At 39.3% G+C, this 21,484-nt stretch overlaps 3 protein-coding genes across 11 annotated transcripts in view; 2 read left to right on the top strand and 1 right to left on the bottom strand.

Moving 5' to 3' along the window:
- LOC124877734 (rasGAP-activating-like protein 1) overlaps positions 1-855 on the bottom strand; it is a 39,121-nt gene extending 38,266 nt beyond the window's left edge. Inside the window, exons 1-2 of one of the 4 annotated variants that reach the window (XM_047381177.1) lie at positions 539-855; positions 256-312 (exon numbers count right to left, since the gene is read on the bottom strand). In XM_047381177.1, the coding sequence (XP_047237133.1) occupies positions 256-312; positions 539-603 (122 nt within the window). In that variant the 5' untranslated portion in view covers positions 604-855. The remainder of the gene's footprint in view (positions 1-255; positions 313-538) is intronic. The other 3 variants (XM_047381176.1, XM_047381174.1, XM_047381175.1) reach the window with 3 other exon arrangements.
- A 1,752-nt stretch (positions 856-2,607) lies between these two features.
- dgcr6 (DiGeorge syndrome critical region gene 6) lies at positions 2,608-8,910 on the top strand. Its single transcript, XM_047382238.1, has 5 exons — positions 2,608-3,029; positions 4,333-4,493; positions 4,610-4,710; positions 7,345-7,485; positions 7,640-8,910. Exons 1-5 carry the CDS (start codon positions 2,926-2,928, stop codon positions 7,715-7,717), a joined length of 585 nt encoding a protein of 194 aa, XP_047238194.1. The 5' UTR covers positions 2,608-2,925; the 3' UTR covers positions 7,718-8,910.
- Positions 8,911-9,537: 627 nt separating this feature from the next.
- On the top strand, positions 9,538-20,773 carry LOC124878343 (E3 ubiquitin-protein ligase RNF34-like). 6 transcript variants are annotated; one of them, XM_047382233.1, is made up of 7 exons: positions 9,546-9,631; positions 10,409-10,627; positions 14,150-14,584; positions 14,922-14,984; positions 15,175-15,376; positions 18,042-18,083; positions 20,500-20,773. In XM_047382233.1, the coding sequence occupies exons 1-7, from the start codon at positions 9,590-9,592 to the stop codon at positions 20,685-20,687; spliced, it is 1,191 nt and encodes a 396-aa protein (XP_047238189.1). In that variant the 5' UTR covers positions 9,546-9,589; the 3' UTR covers positions 20,688-20,773. The 6 variants fall into 6 exon arrangements, with proteins under 6 accessions (XP_047238187.1, XP_047238189.1, XP_047238193.1 ...); XM_047382231.1 differs by lacking the exons at positions 18,042-18,083; positions 20,500-20,773 and adding an exon at positions 19,475-20,457 and having other exon boundaries at positions 9,538-9,631; XM_047382237.1 differs by lacking the exon at positions 18,042-18,083 and having other exon boundaries at positions 9,552-9,631.
- The last annotated feature ends 711 nt before the right edge of the window (positions 20,774-21,484 follow it).

Genomic DNA, 21,484 nt, shown 5'->3' with positions numbered 1-21,484 from the left:
CCATGGTTACCTAAGAGTGTTTAAAGGCCAGACCAGTATCAGGTTCTCTAGCTGTGTTGAATGGGCCATGCTGTGGGCTTTTGAATACACCTTCCACATGGGTTTCATATTACCAGAGCCTATCTAGAATATATTCTGTAAAACATGATTTCATAACTGAACATTTTGACTAGATTGTTGCTCTGTGTAAAGCAGAAAATGTATTTTTCTCACAGAAACATTATGTAAATGTTGATTGAAACAGACAGAACTCACCTGGCCACAACCTCATTGTCAACTTTAACAATGCAGTAAGGATCACTCGTCCCAGATCTAAAGATTAGAAAACAATATGGCAGGATAAGCACATCGTAATTGATTAAAATATATTCTCTTATTGTTTTTAATAATGCTCAGCCTAATATGAGCAGGTACACCAGGTTTTCCCACGTGGTGTGAAAACCAAACTAGAGTTCTTTGGAAGCCAGATATTAGACGCAGGTTATAATATCAGGTAAGACTGCAACACAAAAGAATATGCCATTCAGAAATGACTTACACGTCTTTGGCCGGGAGGCTCCTGCCCTCGACGATCCGAAAATACAGAGATGTGTTTTTGGCCATGTTCACTCCGAAAATTTATTTGTCCAGCGAGTATCTCTTATGTTGCCATGCGAGCTGGCATAAATAACCCTCTTTCTTTCTGCAAGTGAGTTTTCTGCGTTTCATGACACCTTCAGCTCGTGACGGCGCTCTGCCCACCAGCAGCGCGCGACCCAGACGCGCATCACAGTCGACTCAGTGGAGCGGGTTAAAGCCGCGAGCCCCATGTAATCAAAGCATGATACGATCAGTTTTACAGTCCCTGGTTATACACCAAACAATTCAGTCTATGGAGTAAACAATGTGAGCATCGGGCCAGTCAGAAACCCCTTCAATGGGGTTTAAATGCAGTATTCTAAATAAAAAATTGAATTAAAATAAACGGGTGTTTACCAAACCACAAGGTGTGGTTCTTCTTTTCCCCTTTAGTCACAAAGTCGTTAATGTTATCTGAATAAAATTAAAGCTTTATTCAGACTTTTTGTAGGAGCATCTATATTATAGCCGGAATAGATTCTGATCATTCATTTGAGGCTCCTGTTTTTTGACATAAAGCGCCATCTGTCGACCATATATATTGAGTGCCAAAAGTGGAAGAGTATGGAAGTCTGTAATAGGTGCTGCTGCAGATGTGGTGACTCAAGAGGAAGCTAGATTGAAATACAAATTCTGATAGCTGTTGTCAGAAAATGTGACATCTTAAGGAAACAGTATGTATACTTAGAAAACCTTTTCATATGACTGACTTCTTCTATCCCACAGTGTATTAAAAAAAACTTTATTTACCAATGACAGGAGAGGCGGGACTCTGAAATGTCAGAAAGGTCACCAAAAATAGTTTCGGTCGTTATTAAACATTTTCTTTAAGTATGGTCACATATTCTAATAACAGCTTACAACAGCCACAATTATGGGACACACATTAGAATTTCTACCTTTAAAGGCAAAACATTGACTTTCAAAGTCATAGTTATGAGTTTCAAAGTCCATCCATTCCTTTTCTAAATACGTTTCCTCCATACAGGATCGCGGAGGGGCTGGTGACTATCTCTACCGTAGTACCCGAAGAGAACCCACGCATGCAGGGGGAGAACATGCAAACTCCATGCAGAAAGACCCCAGGCCGGGAGTCGAACCCAGGACCTTCTTGCTGCAAGGCAACAAGACTGGGTGCAACCGTGCATCCCAGTTTTAGCGTCCTACAAAAAAAAAAAAAAAAAAGAAAGAAAGAAAGATATACCGTAAATTTTGGATTATAAGCCGCTACTTTTTTCCCACACTTTGAACACTGCGCCCTATACAACAGTGCGGCTAATGCATGTTTGTTTTTTTTCATGCCGCCAAAAACATTGTACCTGGTAACAGTAAACCAATGAAATTGATGAGTAGTTCACAGAGGTCCAATCAAGAGCACTTTCACAATTCAATTACCGGCATTGTAAATCAGTCATTTATATTCACCCTCATCAACATGGAAAATCACCAACGGGTTTCGAAAAGCTGGACTGCTGCGTGATTAAGGGGACCGGGTGCGCTCAAGTGAGAGCGTCAACGAAGAGGCTGAAGTGAGTGACGAGATCCTGAGGCTGAATATATCACATTTATAATAATACAATTATGTTGGTAAAAGTCCAAAACGGGATGAGAAGTGTCATGCAGAGGACACTGTCATAACCTGAGTAAGACTAGGGCATACGATGAAGAATACCCTTTATATGCAAAAAAAGCAAACATCGTTGCTCATATTGCAAATGACCAGAAGCAATTCAAGCCATATGACTGGAATGTAACAAATAGCATAGCGACAGTTGGAAAAAAAATCGATATTACCTCAAAAGATATGATTGGAAATGCCTCATAACAATGCATTGTTCATTTATTAAATATTTTTAAAGACGTTTTGTTAGGTTTATAGATCAGAATTTATTTTTATCTACAGCCACACCCATTCCAGTAGGAGGCGGTAATACACGTATTCGCTGATTGCGAAGCACCGAAAAAAAAAAAAAAACATAGAAGAAGAAAAATCTCAGAAAAACAGACGGGCAGGTTTACAGCCCGCTATGTTTTGGGTCCTTTTACGTTAAACAGAGCGAATACAAACGAGTACAGTTAAAACAACCTGTCTGTCGCGGTATTTCTAACTAATTTATAGCATTAGTTTTGTTTTCGTGACGCAAAAGGCGCATAGTTTATGTCTATGTTGTTGTAAATTACCTTGGCGATGTTTTATCTTAAAGTTTTAGACATCAACGCAGTAAAATGAGGCTAGCGGAACTTGGTAGCCTTCGCTATCTGTTTTGACCAACGTATCTAACAGTTATCAAATTTTCAATTAAAGACATGGATGTTTATCCCGGAGTCACCGACAGTGATCCAACAAAACTACAGGAACGACATTACTACCTGCTATCTGAACTGCAAACATTAGTCAAAGACTTACCAAGGTATGGTTACTCTCAGGACATCTGATCTCCACTGCGGCGTACTTTCAGTCCCAGTTATGGTACTGTTTAAAGGTACTTGTATAGCTTTTCACATGAACATGCCATGATACATTTTCTATTTGTTGTACTACTTTGTTGAGCTAGATCAAATCTACCAAAAACAATCACCCACGTGCACATGCCTCTGGTGACATCACGTAAGGCAGATGATCAGAGGTCTTCTGGTTATTACCATATATATTTTTCTTTATTTTTACGCCATTTGGATGTTTTCATAAAATTTCCCCTTTAAAGGTGTTTGCTTGTATTCTGTACAGCTGCAGCAACACTTTTCATTCTGGGTCAGAAAAACTGATAATGAATCAAAATACATTAACATCACATTCTACATGCAGCAGTACAAGGAATGATATCACAACATGAAGAATTTGTGTGAAAGAAAGCTGTGCAAATTAGTTAGCTGCAGCTGAGTTACTATTAGGTTGCTGTTTGCACCTCCAACAAATTTTAAAAACTCGTAACAAAGGAACAACCTCCTGGTTGTGTATTTTGTTAACCATAAATCATGTTGAAGAGATTCCTCAAAAGAACCAAGATTTGTTTGGAAACACCTTTTTTTTTCTTGCAGAACAATTGCATCACCAGAGTTGGAGTCTTAAAAGCTTTAAAATTCTTTCTCTTAATTTTGGACCCCAAACCATAAGTACATTCAGATGTTCCTTAGTAAGTCTTAAATAACGCATTTACATGTGATCATGTATTGCTTTTCCATCAACTTATTGCTGTTTTATTTGCTATTTTGAAAAATACTGGTGGCACTGATGGAAAAATTCAAATGGTTATTATATAAAGAGATTTGTTCCAGTTAAAGTTGTGCTCGCCACTATTTCCTTCAGGTTCACCCTCTACGGCAGTGTCCATACTGGCTTGGGCGATGTCTGATTCAAAGTCATAGTTGAACCTGTACAACCTGAAAGCTTAAAAAATCTAGAATAAAATCTGTCAAAACCTGTCTGCCATGATGTTTACTAGTACTTTTTAACAGAAATTTAAATTATTCTACGCTCTGAGCAGTGCAGACATATAGAGGTAAGGTGTTCCACAGTCTTGTGCCTCTTGTGATGTCATCAAAGCAAAACTATCTGTCTGGTTTTTCCAGAACGCTTTTCACAAAATGTTGTAGTTTGTGAAATCCTGCTTGTTAATAGAAATAAATACGACAGGTTAATTTCTTGAAGCTCTAAACATGATTTATAACTGGACACTAATTATGAGTTTTGCTCTTTTATTTTTCCATGATCAGCTCCTTCCAGCAGCGCTTGACCTACAACACGCTCAGCGATCTAGCTTTAACCCTCATTGATGGGACAGTATATGAGATTGTGCAGGGCCTCCTTGATATTCAGCATCTGACAGAAAAAAATCTGTACAACCAAAGGCTGAAGCTGCACTGTGAACATCAAGGTGTGTGCCAATCGTATCCAAAAACAGACAGATTTTCATAAAAGTTTTTTGCTTGCATAGAAATCAGACTGCAACTTACAAATTAACTGTTGTTCTCTCGTTTTAATTTTTTTTAGCACTCAAACAAGATCTGATCCGAAAACACAAGGAGGCATTACAGTCATGCAAGTCGCACAACCTTGCACTTCTCAAGTCAACCCAGCAAACTGAGGTTGAGGTAAGAAGTAAAATCCCGATTAGTGGGCGTGGCGCTGATGGTGTAGGGGTTAAGCGCGCGACCCTGTGCAGAGGCTACAGTCCTCAAAGCAGCCGTCCCGGGTTCAAGTGCCGGAGCGGATGACATTTGCCGAATGTCTCCCCCTCTCTCTACCCCTCTTTCCTGTCTGCCTACTGTCAAAAAATAAATAAATAAAGGCCACTAGTGCCGAAAAAATATCTAAAAATAAAAAATCCTAATTAGTATGTTTACTCAGAGGGATAGACTGCCATAGAACCCTTTTCCACTGGCTCGATTTGGCCTTAATTGACTCCACTGGGCCCGCTTTGCGAGCGTTTCCATTACAGTTTTTTCCGTACGGTACCTACTTTTTTTGGTCCCTGTTCCTGAGCAGGTACGACCGGGGCTGAGTAGGGACTACATGTGTGAACAGACTGCTGTTCACTGATTGGCCATGGGAGGAGGAGAAATAAGAAGGTTTCTGCCGAGTTAGTGCATGGAAAAGTTAATAAAAGATCAACTACAATAATATTAAGGATCCCAATCGCCAGAGTGGGTCATACCAAATTAGAATTTTACTATTTGCAAATCCTAAACCATGCCTCCAGCCTAAGGGAAAAGAAAAAGGACACATTGCTTTCTGACTTACACGCAAGCAGGGCGCTGTATTTAATAACCTCCTAAATCAGCTGATCACACATAAAATCGGCTCTTCAGTCGCAAAAACATGTCCCCCAAAACACACTAAACAATACCACCATGAAACGTCGTGTTTGGTTGGGAAATTTATTGACGGTCCTTAGGCGAACCACTGTCTGCCGGAGGAGGGAGCAGGCAGAGAGCAGCTGCCTGTAATCAAACTGTCTACATTGGATCTAACGGGAGGACAAGTCCACTGAATCTGTGGAGCACAACCTAAAACTAACTTCACCCCGAGCTGAAGTCTGCGGTTTTACGCTTTAAAGTCCTTGTCCTCGTTATTGTCATGGCTGAGACAAAAACTTCCTCATGTTGGGACCACAGCCATGGATTTCAACATTAAAACTCCGGTACTGACTTTTCTGGAACTTTCAAAATAAATTGCATTTAACCGACTTCCAGCACAACTTCAGAAGGGGAAAGGGGGTAACAGCGGACTTCCCATGATGCCACTGCCCGCATAAAACCCCCACCTTTCCAATGGTCCGATCTCTTCCATGACGGTGACGACCGGGACAGGGGAGGCACAGCGCTAATGCCTCTTTGCTGGCAAACAGACATAAACTCTTCAAACTGGATCCAAGGGTGTCATAAGATCATTGATCATATGCACAAGTTAAGTACTGATGAATTACTGTTGAAAGAATCCAGTATTCATTCATAAAAAGGGGAAATTAAGGTAAAAGCATTGCTTTACCTCCTCTCTGAGGCCTGCAGAAGCAAACTGTTCCAGAGAGTTCCCTGCAGAGACGCGGTCTACAAGGCTCTTTTCCAAAATATTCCCTTAATAATATTTCTTTAAATATTATTTTAATAAATAAAGTCAGCTTAATGAGACACCATTGAGAATTAGTCATCCAGAAGGTTGGTTTCATTCAGCAGATCATTATTTAAAACATTTTATTAAAATAATATTTTATCTGATCTTGCATTGTGAATGGTTGTCTAAACGTTTGCTGATTATTGCTTAAGTTGGTTCCAAGACTAACTTAACTTCATTTCCAGATTCTTCAAGATAATCCTTGGTTCTCAAACATAAATATTAAATGGTAATGTTGCATCACTCTTTTTGGTCATGATTTCCAATAATCTTTAACCAACTTGTTTATATTGTACATAACCAGTTAGTCTTCATTATTCTTTAATTCTGCTTGGTAGTTTAGTTGGATTGTTTTAGCAAAGTAAAGGGTTTGTTGATTGAAATATGTTTGACTTTGAGTTGACTTATTTTTGTTAATAAATTCTTGTATTTTAAGAAATTGTGTGAATTTATTCCATGTGTGCAGAGTTTTGCTGTTCAATAATGTCAGAGCTCGTCTCACACCTTTCTATTTTGTCCTAATACCATCGCCTTACTGGGCTGGTATTAACAAGACAACCCTTAACAGACCAAAATATTATTTCATAAATATTAAAATATTAAATAATATTTTCAGATTCATAATCACAACACTCATAAAACCCAAAATTGTAGCTTCTTCAGGCAAACTTTGAAGCATAGTCCAGACAGCAGCATCTCTACTCTCTTTTCTAAGTTCTGGCTGGACTGTGGTCCAGATAATTATTCCAGTGGATCATTTTATGCATGAACAAACATATATAAGACATTCTCGCATATACAATAATACAAACATCATTAGTATTAAGTTTATGTTTTTATTTCCTTTTTATTTTTTAGCATTTCACGCAGATTAGTTTTAATGTGACAATGTAACACAGTAACGGTAATAGCAGCACAGCGCACTGCACTGACGGCTGGAGGCGGTGCTTCAGCCATCAGCAGCGGTAGCTCCAGCCGTTTATGGGTTAGTGGAAACACAACAGTTACCATACTGAGTAGAGCGAAGCCGAGTGGAGGCTATATGCGTTCTATAATCGTGCTGGCTAGAACGAGCCAGTGGAAAAGGGGCAATATGCATTGTTCATGTGTTTCAGGCTTTGGAAGTTCGAGTTCGTGAGGAGCAAAAGATGATGGATAAGAAGATTGTAGCAGAAATGGATCAAAAAGTGACTGACCAGCAGAACACCTTGGAGAAGGCAGGAGTTCCTGGGTTTTACATCACCACTAATCCTCAGGTTAATTTTCTTGCATGTCCATTCAATATATTTAGTTTTTTCTAGTTTAGGCTACAGTGGGAAACAGATAACTTTTTGATGGAGTCAAACATCCATCAGATGCAGATTTCTTTCCTCTTTAACCGTTTTTTCAACCAATTACATGTAACTACAGGAGCTGACGATGCAGATGAACCTGCTTGAACTGATTCTCAAGCTTCAACAGAAGGATTCACAGGCTGGACTGCTATGAGAAAGATTACAGGGGCGTTGCTGTGCCACGAGAGACAATATTTTCAATTTTTTCATAGACATAAGATCAAAAAGAGCTGAATGTGGCCAACATTGATCTCACACCCCTGAAAGAAAGACGTGGGGCATGAAGGAGGGCAGTGAAACACATTGACAGGTTTAAAGCCTGTTCACAGTTATGAAATGAGAAAAGTGGTCCCAGTTTCAGTCAATGTACTGTAAACTTTGCCAGTTATTTATTTTTGTGACTTTAAGGCCAAGGGACAGTTTTGTTAAACATGTTTGTTTATCTCTTGTTGCCATTTTGAAAAATCAGTACAGTAGTGAATTTTTTGCACTATTGCACATGTTAAAATACTTGCTTTATAGGTCACGTTCCGTGTGCACATAAGGTTTGATATGTTATTAGTTTTCGGTCGGGCCATATTGAGTTTATTGTTAAAATGACACGTGATTTGGCTTCAGTTGTTAGTGAAATTCTGTTTTTAATTATTTTTCTGAGTTATGTTAATCAATTGAAACTGTGACAAATAAGTCTTTGGGTTAAAGAACACCCTGAACAAAAACGGGGGCCCACCTTTTAAAAGCCAGATGTTGCATGAAGCCACGAATAACACATTGGAATGAGTGAGTGTGTGGAGAGATTTAAAGATCTACACCATTTCGCATAGCCCGAGTTTTTCTAAAGTAGCCTAATTACCCAGATTCATTTGCAACAGCTGTTTTCATCTACTCAATACATTATGTTAAAAACAGCAGGTCTCTGCTGTGGTTTTGGTTGGGCGAAACCAAAAGAGCTCAGTCAGGACCTACGGCTACGTAGTGTGGCTGCTCACAGCTCGCCAAAGGGCTACGAGGTCATTTCCAAAGGTCAACAAGTTACAATGGGCACAGTTCAGTGGTATTAAAAAAATACATTCCATACCTGATCTTGGGCAACATGAGGTGTATCAGCATGACCGTGACCTAAATACACAGCTATAGTGATCAATTCTTAGAGAATCTGTGGAAGAAGCTAAAAAGGTGATGGCAAAGAAATGTTCCTGGTCAGCAATTATAAGAATTGTTTGGTTGCTGTACTGCCAATAAAGGCTTTTTCACAGATTATTGAGAAGGGCATTAATAATTTGGGACATTACATTTTTTTTTGTTCAAATGTAAATAAAAATAAATGTTTTTTTAAGTAAAATGAAAGCCATTGTACATTGTTGAAGTCTATTTACTAGGGTGACAAACCCAAATATCATTTTACTTTATTTGGGAACGGAATGAATTTGTCCAGCCACTGTTTTTGAATTTTCTTTTTTTTTTTTTTTTTTTTTTTTTTTTTTTTTTTTTTTTGGAAGCTCTACATGATGCCATGTCTTTACCTAGTGTAAATTATAATAATTACTTTTATTTGTCATTGCAACTGTACATTCCAACACAATTAGGTCCTCTGCATTTAACCCATCCCTAAGGGAGCAGTGGGCTGCTACTGTCTCGCACCCAGGGAGCATTCTGGGGCCAAGGGTCGTGCTCGGAGAGACCCAGAGTGGTAGTCTCTGTTTTGAACCAGAGAATATGAACGCAAACGCTCTGGGCCACCTCTCCAACAAATCTGTTCATACAAATCTCCTGGAGAAGTGATTTTGTTGTGTGCATAAAAAACGGTTAATGAGATGCAAACAGAAGTGCAAAGAAACCATTTTCTTTCAAATGTCATTTTTTATATCAATGTGACAATTTTTTTTTGTTTTTTTTTTTTTTGGTCTTTCCAACTTGAAATTTCTACCTTTAGAGATCTTGCTGCGAATTAAACTTAAAATATGTTCATTTCCCGTTCGGAGCAATAATGTGATGCCTAATCAAGCCCTACTCTATCATTCATACAATGTCAGAAGATTGCCAGAAGTATTTGAGGGTCCTCTACTACGTAAGTCTGTAAAATGGTGGTTCTTGATCATCTTAATATTTAACTGAGATTGCATTTGGGCTTGAAAATCTGAGATTATTAGCTGTTTTTGAGAAACTAATCATTTAGTTGAGAGAATGTAGTTTTCCTCTAGTCCAAGTTGTGGCGCTAATGGACCTCTGAGTTGATTTAATAGTCGCCAATAAAGCAGCAGCAGCATAGCATTAGTAAGTTAGTATACATAGTGGATTCTCTCCTTATCATTAGATCCTGGGTTATTTGGCTAAATTCGCAATGAATACACCTGGGATTGAGTCTGTCTCGGTAGCCGCGCCGGAGCTACAATGAAGGTGCATTTTATAAATGTTTTTGATGTCCATAGCAGCAGCTAGCTAACGCTGACTAACGGTTGCTCCGGCGGAAATCTTCGGCCAGCGTTAGCCTTTAAAATGAATCGCTTTTGTTGGGACTTGTTGCTGGTGATTTTTTTCCCCCTCAGTTAAATTGTTTTGTTATTCCGTTGTAATATTGTAGTAAGCTTTTATGTAAGCTAGCTTTGTGGCGTTAGAGTTTTAATATGTCAGCTTGTCACTATTTGTGTATCTATGTAAGAATGTTTTTTTTTTTTTTTTTTTCTCCTAAGCAATATAAAGACTTGTTTTATGCTTGCATTGCTTAGAAAACATGTTAGTGCAGCAGCCGCTCCTTGCTAACAGCGTTGCTCACATTTACGAAGAACACCTTGAAAGTTGACATAAAGTGACACCGTGGAAGTAAAAGTATGTTGTCGTGTTTAAGGCTGGAGCTTCGTCAGTGTGGGCTTCATGCTGTGGTCTGCTGAATGAAGTCATGGGTACCGGGGCCGTCCGAGGCCAGCAGCCAGGGTTTGGTGCCGGTGCCGGGCCCTTCAGGTTCGCCCCTAGTGCAGGATATTCCACGTACCCGCCCAACAACTCAAGAACCCCCAGCCTTGTTTGCAAATGTTGTGGACAGGTCTTCTCAGTCTTCAGGAGGAAGGTAGGTCTCCTGAGTTGGTGTTAAGGAAAGAGTGTAGAGATTTTTTCCACATCGAAGTTGCATTATATGAAACTAAATTTATGGAAATCATACAAAAGAAAGCTGGTCACTGAAGAGCGGGTTTTTCAGTTATGTTTTCTGAGTACGTTCACAAAATGATCTTATTAGTTGTTTGTCAAGCATACGATGGCAATAAACGAACCTTCAAACAATACTGAGATCATAGGTGTAGATATAAATTAAGACAGCTACAAGATTTCAAAACTCTGGGCTAGTCTGTTTTCCTCAATCTACATTGAAATCTTTAAAATGTTGTGATACAGAATTACAGACAAAACTGTCTTTTTAGATATTGCTATTAAACATTAAAAAATCATATTTGATCCTTTTAGTGGTTAGAATGAATGCCAGTTAAAGTACTCGGGTCAAGCTCTTTACTCTAGAAAATATTATTACCACTTTAAAACAGCTGAAGATAATATTCTGCCTTTAAACAAAAATACAACCATCTTACATTCTTATACAAAATAAACATTATAGTTAAATCTCAAATTTAATATGTAAATTATTTCCCATTTCGGATGGAATCAGAACCTGGCGTGGGCTAATTAAACTGGTGGCCTTTTATCATATCAGTAGAAGTTTTTCAAATATAGGTTCTTAAAAAATATTAACCAACATACTATATGGTTTCTTCTTATTATTGTTAATCTGCTTGTCTTCAGAGGGGAAAAAAACCACACAAACTTCAGCAAAAAGCTCCAAGAAAGAAAAAGTAATATTCTTGGTTGTTCACTTTAAATTATCAGCGTGAATCTCAAAACTGGAGCCTGCAACAACAAATAAAGAGCTCTTTTTAATGAGTAGGATGCTCATACCACCGTTTCGGTTTTTGTATTTAATTACCTAAGTAATATAACGTAATTTAAAATTGAATTAAATTGGAAACGTTGCATTCTAAGCAAGCAAAGTAGTAGTAAACAATGAACGGCTCTCACTAACTAAGACTCAAATCCTGTCGTTCAAGATAAGGAGCTGTTCAAAGAATCGATTTGTTCGTGAACGTCACATCACTAGTCAAAACTGCAGTCGCACAGGACTACTTCGATGCAGTATTTGATGGTCAGTATTTTAGATGCAATGCATTCAAACTCTGCTTACATCTGATATAGTTACAAGTGACTGAGATAATGAAGCTCAGCGTGGTGGGATCAATGGGATGAAGGGTGGAAAAAAGGAGAATAAGGAAAATTTGAATTAATCGCACTCAATATCATTGCATTGTTAAACAAAACAATTTTTTTTTTATCTATGTCTTGCAGCCTTGTGTTAAATGTTTCACCAGTCAAGTGTGTTGGGAAAATCCTAAACATGCACAGCAGGTCATTATTTTGGGTGGCATCCGCATTGAAAATTGAACACTTTGATTTCCTAATTGTTTACCATGCACGAGTTGTGTTGGACTAAAAGTAAAAGAGGTTAAAACTGTAATGGGTTATGTAAGAGATTTTGAGATGGGAAGAATTAGACTTAATACTCTGGCAGTCTCACACTGACCCTGCTATATTCATCTAACACTCATTTTCTGTCTTGGCTGTGGTCACAATTTCTTTAATGCTGTGATTGTCCCTCCATGATTCTCCTGTGTGTTCCTCATTTCGCCATCCATGTCACTCACCCATAAAATGCATGTATTTTATTTATTAAGAGATTTTTACACAGTAACCGGGATATTTCAATCTGTTAGTTTATCTCAAACGTTTGCTTAAAACCTGTCATGAAAAACGACAGTTGCAGACGTTTGCATACGTGTCCTGCAGAGTGATGTGTTCCTTTGCCTTTCTAATGGCCCACTCTGGAACGCAGTTGTGGGGACGTTTCTAGAAAAAAACGATTTTTTTTTTTTGTCCATTTTGAGCAAATACAACAATTTGATGTAATGCTTATGTTATTGTGTGGCTGTCATTCTGATTCATGCCTCCCCTTTGCTCACCCACCATCTAGCTCAGATTTTCTTCTGCATTTATTACTATTTAAGACTTGTCACTTCAAAGTAAGTACTTTTTACAGTCCCATGATAAAATATTCATACCCCTTAAACTTTACCACAGTTTGTCACGTCAAAATTTCAAGGGGACATGGCGTGTTTAATATTTAAGCATCATGTGTTCACATCACCCTGAGGCATTGCCTTGAACTCACCCTCCCCACTGTTAAACATGGTGGTGGCAGTATTATGTTGTGGGGATGATTGTCTTCAAAATTCTTCTTTAGCAATTAGGCACTGCTATTATGGAGTTAAATTTGTCTCAATATTATTCAATCAAACAAAAAACTAATCTCAATCAAAAAAATAATATTCAATCAAAAAAAACTAATCTCAATCAAAAAATATTAAGTTGTGATCAAAACTTTCAGAGTTTTTTCTCACAAAGAGAAAAAAGTTATTTGCAAAACATAAACTTTTATTTGCGCGTGTCAAAAATCTTTGGTTACAAGTCTCGCTTTTTTGGTTTTGACGCTTTCTGTTTTTGGTTGAACTCAACGAATTTTGAGTTCTGGGAACATGAACATCCTGGGCGGGGCCTAAAGACGAACGATGTAAGACGTTTCCCTATTGGTTATCGCTGACTAAAGTAGCAGAATCTGATCCCCCGCATCTCTGAACTTCTGCTCGAACTGCAGGGCTTGCAGCGTCGCTTCAGTGAGGAGACATCAACTGTACAGAAGAAAACTGCGGTTAAGTGAGCCGAAAGTCAGAAATACGTGGTCACGCCAGCCGACACCAGCTCTCTCTTAAAGATTAGCGTCAAGATTAGCTGCAAGCCCTGCAGTTCGAGCAGAAGTTCAGAGATGCGGGGGATCAGATTCTGCTACTTTAGTCAGCGATAACCAATAGGGAAACGTCTTACATCGTTCGTCTTTAGGCCCCGCCCAGGATGTTCATGTTTCCACAACTCAAAATTCGTTGAGTTCAACCAAAAACAGAAAGCGTCAAAACCAAAAAAGCGAGACTCGTAACCAAAGATTTTTGACATGCGCAAATAAAAGTTTATGTTTTGCAAATAACTTTTTTCTCTTTGTGAGAAAAAACTCTGAAAGTTTTGATCACAACTTAATATTTTTTGATCGAGATTAGTTTTTTTTTATTGAATATTGTTTTTTTGATTGAGATTAGTTTTTTGTTTGATTGAATAATATTGAGACAAATTTAACTCCATATGCTATGTGGTTATCACATAAACCCCCGATAAAGGTGGCAATAAATGTGATGAAGCTTCGAAGGGTGTGAATGCTTTTGCAGGTACTGACTATATGCTGGATGATGAACAGATTAAGCGGGTCAGAAATGATCCATTGGTTCAGATGTCCTTTTTTTCCAGTTTGATGTTTTGCTTTGTATTAATGTACAGTCTCTCCCATTGGACAATGAATGTTACAGATGCATGCAGCATTAACGGGCAGAGGCTTTGTGCAAATGTCTTCTCTATCAGCTTAGATTGGTGTTTTCTTTCATTGTAGTACATTTGCTGTGACTGCAAGAAGAGCTTCTGCTCTCTGTGCTCCGTGGTTCAAGAGAACCTACGCATTTGTGCCACCTGCCACTTGCTGAAGGCCACAGCCTTCCATCGACCACGGCTCATGCGTCTACGGGTGAGGGAGCTGCGTCAATATTTGATGCTGCGCAACATCTCCACTGACACCTGCAGGGAAAAGGGGGACCTGGTTGATTTGGTCCTTTGTCATCGGGGCATGGAGGAGGAGGAGGAGGATGAAGAGGAGCAGGATGAAGAGGAGGAGGATGACGAGGAAGAGGTGGAGGACCCTAACACAGCCAGCCTCCTCTCACATACCCATCGCACACCAACCCCTTCCAGCACAGATCCTGCCTCTGAGCTGTCTGCTGCCTCTCAGGAGGAATCCCACAGCTGGAGCGAAAGCCCTGACGTCAGCCAGGTAAGGAGCAACATTGCATCAGGTAGTTGTAGTTAATAGGTAATGGGGCACAGAACTAGCAGTGGCTGGCTCTTACACGGCAGGTCCTGTCATGTACAGTTGTGCTGTCAGTGAGTTTTACAGATTGATTTGACACGGCTTTACAGGCAAGGCGAAACAAAGCTTACTTCTGAGCTGTCAGGATCCACTATAAATACTTGTACATGGCCTGCTTATGGAGTAGTAATCTTGTCTGTGAACGGAAAGTACAATGCACTGTAGTTCCCTGGCTAAAGAGAGTCTAATCCTAATCTACTATAATCTGGCACATTCCTTACAAACCATTGTTTTCCTGCAGGATTCAGATGACATCACACCAGTGTCTCTCCTTAACTTGGACTCCAGTGAACAAACTCCTCAGGTGATCCATATCCTCCGATCTTTCATTCATGTTTAAGTTTTTCTGCATAATGCTTGTTATAGTATGAAAGACGATTTTAGACCTTCATAGATTTTTATTATAAATTGAAACATTGCTGAATTAAAAGAAAAAAGAGGACATTTTTGTGTACAAAACGCAGAATTTAGCTCTGGCTTCTGTCTTCTTTCAGATGAGTCCACAGACACAGCATGGAGCCAGAGCATCCCTCTCTGACATCTCTAGTGTGAGGGACATTAAGGGCCTGTCCGTCAGGCAGCTGAAGGAGATCCTGGCGAGGAATTTTGTCAACTATTCCGGCTGCTGTGAAAAGTGGGAGCTTGTGGAGCGTGTCAGCAGACTGTACAGAGAGAAGGAGAAGAACACAAAATCATGTAGGTCATTTACTCTTTTGTTATTGGCAACAAAGCTGTCCATATTTACTTTCACATAAAAATAACATATTCAACATATTAAGGCCAGAAAGTGACATTCAATTCATTAAAAAAGCATTTTTAGTTTTTATGTTTTAAATAAGCTTGGTACTAAAGTAGATTAGCTGTTATTTAAAGACCAGTTTATCAGTGATGAAATGAAGACAAAACCAGCATAAAATATTCAGTATTTCTTCAGATATTTCATAGTTATTACAGTAATGGACCCTAAGGTCTGATTGGTCGAGCGACACAGCAAGTTCACTTCAGACCAGAGGAGTGTTAGATCATATCCCTAAATTAGATGATTACAAAAACTGATCATGAAAATAACGAGGTTGGAAATTAATTAATAGAACATCCAATAATTTATACACAATAATGTCACTATTTAAAAACATAATTTACAGCAGGTCATGAATTAATTTTCTAGACTGTTCTGCTCTAGTGAAGCAGATTGGTGTGAAGTCGACTTGCTGTGCAAGTTAACCAATCAGATGTCAGGCTTTATTTGATGCCCCACAGGAACAGCTTAAGATATTACATCATATTTGATTTTAAAATGTAAATAATTCAAAAATTTCAAGCTGATAGTTTTTTTTTGTTTATACATGTAAATAACTAAAATTGAGAGATTTGACAATTATAAAATGTTTATTGCAGTAAATATTGAGTAACGTATTTATTTTATGTGCCACCATGGCACCTCAGTATAAACTGTGGTTAATATTCCCGTCAGCAGTTGGTTGCTATTGCTGGGGGATTATTTTTCGGAGTGTAAAATGCAAGTTTATAAGCTGCCCTTCATTCGTGTCCAGATATCAGAACTGCCCGGGACGACCCTGTTTTTCACCACAGAAACTTGAAATCTCTTCTTCTTCTGACATTACAGGTCCTTCTCAAAAAATTAGCATATTGTGATAAAGTTCATTATTTTCCATAATGTCATGATGAAAATTTAACATTCATATATTTTAGATTCATTGCACAATAACTGAAATATTTCAGGTCTTTTATTGTCTTAATACGGATGATTTTGGCATACAGCTCATGAAAACCCAAAATTCCTATCTCACAAAATTAGCATATCATTAAAAGGGTCTCTAAACGAGCTATGAACCTAATCATCTGAATCAACGAGTTAACTCTAAACACCTGCAAAAGATTCCTGAGGCCTTTAAAACTCCCAGCCTGGTTCATCACTCAAAACCCCAATCATGGGTAAGACTGCCGACCTGACTGCTGTCCAGAAGGCCACTATTGACACCCTCAAGCAAGAGGGTAAGACACAGAAAGACATTTCTGAACGAATAGGCTGTTCCCAGAGTGCTGTATCAAGACACCTCAGTGGGAAGTCTGTGGGAAGGAAAAAGTGTGGCAGAAAACGCTGCACAACGAGAAGAGGTGACCGGACCCTGAGGAAGATTGTGGAGAAGGGCCGATTCCAGACCTTGGGGGACCTGCGGAAGCAGTGGACTGAGTCTGGAGTAGAAACATCCAGAGCCACCGTGCACAGGCGTGTGCAGGAAATGGGCTACAGGTGCCGCATTCCCCAGGTCAAGCCACTTTTGAACCAGAAACAGCGGCAGAAGCGCCTGACCTGGGCTACAGAGAAGCAGCACTGGACTGTTGCTCAGTGGCCCAAAGTACTTTTTTCGGATCAAAGCAAATTCTGCATGTCATTCAGAAATCAAGGTGCCAGAGTCTGGAGGAAGACTGGGGAGAAGGAAATGCCAAAATGCCAGAAGTCCAGTGTCAAGTACCCACAGTCAGTGATGGTCTGGGGTGCCGTGTCAGCAGCTGGTGTTGGTCCACTGTGTTTTATCAAGGGCAGGGTCAATGCAGCTAGCTATCAGGAGATTTTGGAGCACTTCATGCTTCCATCTGCTGAAAAGCTTTATGGAGATGAAGATTTCATTTTTCAGCACGACCTGGCACCTGCTCACAGTGCCAAAACCACTTGTAAATGGTTTACTGACCATGGTATCACTGTGCTCAATTGGCCTGCCAACTCTCCTGACCTGAACCCCATAGAGAATCTGTGGGATATTGTGAAGAGAACGTTGAGAGACTCAAGACCCAACACTCTGGATGAGCTAAAGGCTGCTATCGAAGCATCCTGGGCCTCCATAAGACCTCAGCAGTGCCACAGGCTGATTGCCTCCATGCCACGCCGCATTGAAGCAGTCATTTCTGCAAAAGGATTTCCGACCAAGTATTGAATGCATAACTGTACATGATTATTTGAAGGTTGACGTTTTTTGTATTAAAAACACTTTTCTTTTATTGGTCGGATGAAATATGCTAATTCTGTGAGATAGTAATTTTGGGTTTTCATGAGCTGTATGCCAAAATCATCCATATTAAGACAATAAAAGACCTGAAATATTTCAGTTAGTGTGCAATGAATCTAAAATATATGAATGTTAAATTTTCATCATGACATTATGGAAAATAATGAACTTTATCACAATATGCTAATATTTTGAGAAGGACCTGTATGTCTTGTAGGTCGTTATATTAATTTGTTAGATGTTACTCAGATAACATAAATGATTATACGTATAACTTTGTTTGAAATCATGATAAACTATCTCATGCTTACTGTACTCCTCCCACTATAAAGTGATGACCTTCCCCTCTCCTATCTGCAATGGTGCCATCAGAGGTAAGGTTATAGATTATTACCGTGGTCAGATGTTCTACCCATGCCTCTCCTCTCCCATCGTATGAGCAAAACCACATACTCGCCAAATATGTATTCATTGTGAAGCTGTTTTTCATCTGCCATCCATCCATGCTTCTATGAAATCCTTGTGCCGTGGTCCTGTCAAATGGCATTTACTCAGTTTACGGTTTTACTACGGGTGAAAGTAAATATTCATTCAACACATATTCAGGTATTTTGATTTTGTGTTAAACTTTGCAATCAGGTTTCCTCAGTCATGGTTTGTGTTGATTTGTTTAAAACATCATAATTATGAGATGTTTACTCTCTCTAAGCAGCATGTTTTCAATTAGGGGTGCACCGATCGATCGGCCCTGATTGCCTTGATTTTGGGAGATTGGTGATCGGCAGATACTTACACGTGAAACCGATCTTATCTACTTGTTTAATCTATTGTGCCAGTTTAGTTTCTTTTTAAAATGTGAAAAATAAAAGACTAAAGGAAGTGCAATGCTTTAAACATTTATATTTGAGAGCACTGCCTCAAATGCTGTTAAAACAACTTTATATTGTTTCATGGGTATTGTTGAATGTTTTTGAATAAAATAAGATTGGAACTTTGAAGGTGTATTGTGACCTTAATAACACCTGACAGCGTCGGTTATAAAAAAAAAAATTGGTATTGGCCAAAATCTGAATCGGCAGGTCAGGCTTTTTAAAGATTGGTGATCGGCCAGAAAACTGCAATCGGTCCATCCCAATTTTCAATAAAAAAACAAAATGTTGACTTGATGTGCAGCCATAACTGCAATTATTTAGCAGATTTCAGCATAACCTTACACAGATTTATAAACAAGTGCAGTGGCTTGAAAAAGTGGTCATAGTGCTAGACTTTTCAGTGTTTCTCCGCGTTACAAGGCCAAACGTAGATGTGTATTTTAAGATTTTATTAAACCAACACAAAATAGTGCATAATTGTGAAGTGGAAATAAAACAGTACATTACAATACCATTGTCTAAATGTTTGTCTTCATGATCCTGTTTGTTCACTCCTTCTTTCTAACAAACCTGAGACCTTCACAGAACCATCGTTGCATTGGATTTGATTTAAAAGGTTTGGAGTAAAGGGGGCTGATCACGGCTCTTTGTTTAAAAACTATTGAAAACAGTTTTATATTTTAACACAGCTTAAACAAATGCAACCTGAAGGTACTTTTTAAATGGGTCCTGTCCATATGCGGTTATACATATTTAGCAAAAATATAAAGAAATCTGTATTTGATCATTTCTTTGTTGTAACAGTAATTCTTGGCTAGTTGAGAAGCCTGTTGATTTGTAAGGAGAATGCATTTGCGTCTGGATTAACCTTCCAAATCCTCTGTGCCGAACAGCTTTTGGTGGAGGCAGTGTGATGGTGTGGGGTGACATCTCCATTACCATTGGAGAAAATGTCAAGAGATCCTGCAGCCAGTTGCAATCTCATACCACCACTCTTTGGGACCAAACTGCGACCTCCGAAGATGTCAATGTTCGCCATCTGCAGCCTGGGCCTGATCTACCTCCAAAATCTGGAATTTGGAAGTATGGCTTGCCCGCAGTCCTGATCTCAACCTCACTGAGCACTTGTTGAATCAGCCTGGGCACGAACCACATTGGCTGACTTGCAGTAAATGCTGGTTGAAGAATAGGATCCCACAACAGTGTGTGAACAAGCAGATGACCAATATGAGGAAGAGGTGCCAGGCTGTTGTTGCTGCGTACGGTTCTCTCACATACCACTGATGCCCCTGTTTGTTAAATGAATAAATTGTTTAATTTAATTTAATCTGTCTTGTTTCTTCAAACTTCAATGACCCAATCGAATAAATTACACCAACCAAGAGTCAATAGCAGAATAAGCTGTTTGGCAGAGAGGATCTGGAAAGTTCTTTGTGGGCCCCACAAAAGTATTAGACTCTACTGCTGAACCCACAGATGTATTTTTCTTTCATATGTGGCTCAGTTTAAGAGGAAATAAACAGGCATTCCAACAGTCTGAGAGGTAGTACTAAGAACCATTGTTACAACATAAAAAAAACTATCGAACAAACACAATTTAAAAAAAAATCTTTTTTAATGCAGTTAAAATGAAGTTCAGTGGGCGCGGCGGGGGTAAAGTGGGCGACCCGTGATGCGGGGGCCTTAGTCCTCGACGCAGACCGTCATGGGTTTCTGGTTGCATTGTAGCAAAATGTGTAAAACTCCAAGGGGAATAAGTACTTTTGTAGGGCACTGAAGTGCAGTTCTCAGGATGAGATGTTATCTTTAGGTTTTGGGGTACTTCATTGCCTAATGTGTTTTATTTGTTGGCAGCATGTTTTTTTTTTTTCTCCTGGCATCTTCCTCACATTTCCCCTTCTTCTTCTTCACCTTGCAGATGGCGCGAGGTGTCCCCTAACGCTTCAGGACGACAATCTCTGCAGGATCTGCATGGACGCAGTGATCGACTGCGTTCTGTTGGAGTGCGGTCACCTGGTCACCTGCACCAACTGCGGCAAGAGAATGAACCAGTGTCCAATATGCAGGCAGTACGTGGTGAGGGCTGTGCACGTTTTTAAATGCTGACGCACGGCTGCAGCACCACCTGTCCTGAATCAGGGAATTCTACCCTGAACTCAGAGATGCAGCTCATAAAGTTTAAATCCTACAAACCTCGTTTTCAGATGTTTGTATTTCCTGAATCTTCATACCATTTGCACACAGAAATATGATGGTTTCTTTTTAAGAATTTCAAAACAGGTGGGACAGATGAGGACTGTACTTTTCTTTGAGACATTTCTTTAAGTGCGCGGATTTCTTTTCTTAAACGCTTGTTTCGGTTTTCTACATTATTTTAGAGCAAAGAATGTCGGGCACACCCAGATGCGTACACACCATCCTTATGTCGGTGGATCTACTTCTTTTTTACCTACTGCTACAAATAAATACATATCTTAGTAAAGACTTGCGCTGAATCTCAGTAGATATGTAAAAAGTAGGTGCCAAACAAGGCAGTCACTCTCTTGCTACTTTCTCATTTTCTTCCCTTCGCTGTGGGATGACACTGTGTTGACGTGTTAGCATTTTGGATCAGAAAGCACTTTGTTCATACTCTGTTAATGCAGCACCACTCACAACCTACTGCACCTCAAGGCGGTTAGTGGCTTAGGTAATGGACGCCTCTTCCTGAATGCTTGATGAGACGCCAATTAGAAAACGTTGAGCTGTTTAAATGTAGTGCTGCACAGTCCTCAGAAGAGCAGATTCCCGGCAGTTATCTCACTTGCAACTGGTTGTGATTATGTATTTTACAGTCTCTCACAGAAGTCAGTTATGCCGCTCGCATTTTTGTAAATATTTTATTGTATTTTTGTCATGGGACA

Source organism: Girardinichthys multiradiatus, chromosome 12 (genome assembly GCF_021462225.1).
Source record: "Girardinichthys multiradiatus isolate DD_20200921_A chromosome 12, DD_fGirMul_XY1, whole genome shotgun sequence".
Lineage (NCBI taxonomy): Eukaryota > Metazoa > Chordata > Actinopteri > Cyprinodontiformes > Goodeidae > Girardinichthys > Girardinichthys multiradiatus.
This window is presented reverse-complemented; position numbering and strand designations above follow the sequence as displayed.

Excerpts from the sequence above, each read along its gene's own strand:
- dgcr6 (XM_047382238.1), top strand. The coding sequence starts at position 2,926 with ATGGATGTTTATCCCGGAGTCACCGACAGTGATCCAACAAAACTACAG. Across the intron at positions 3,030-4,332 it reads TTAGTCAAAGACTTACCAAG|CTCCTTCCAGCAGCGCTTGA; the intron begins GTATGGTTACTC and ends TTCCATGATCAG. Across the intron at positions 7,486-7,639 it reads ACATCACCACTAATCCTCAG|GAGCTGACGATGCAGATGAA; the intron begins GTTAATTTTCTT and ends ATGTAACTACAG.
- LOC124878343 (XM_047382231.1), top strand. The coding sequence starts at position 9,590 with ATGTCAGAAGATTGCCAGAAGTATTTGAGGGTCCTCTACTAC. Across the intron at positions 14,985-15,174 it reads CCAGTGAACAAACTCCTCAG|ATGAGTCCACAGACACAGCA; the intron begins GTGATCCATATC and ends GTCTTCTTTCAG. Across the intron at positions 15,377-19,474 it reads GGAGAAGAACACAAAATCAT|CTTTTGGTGGAGGCAGTGTG; the intron begins GTAGGTCATTTA and ends TGTGCCGAACAG.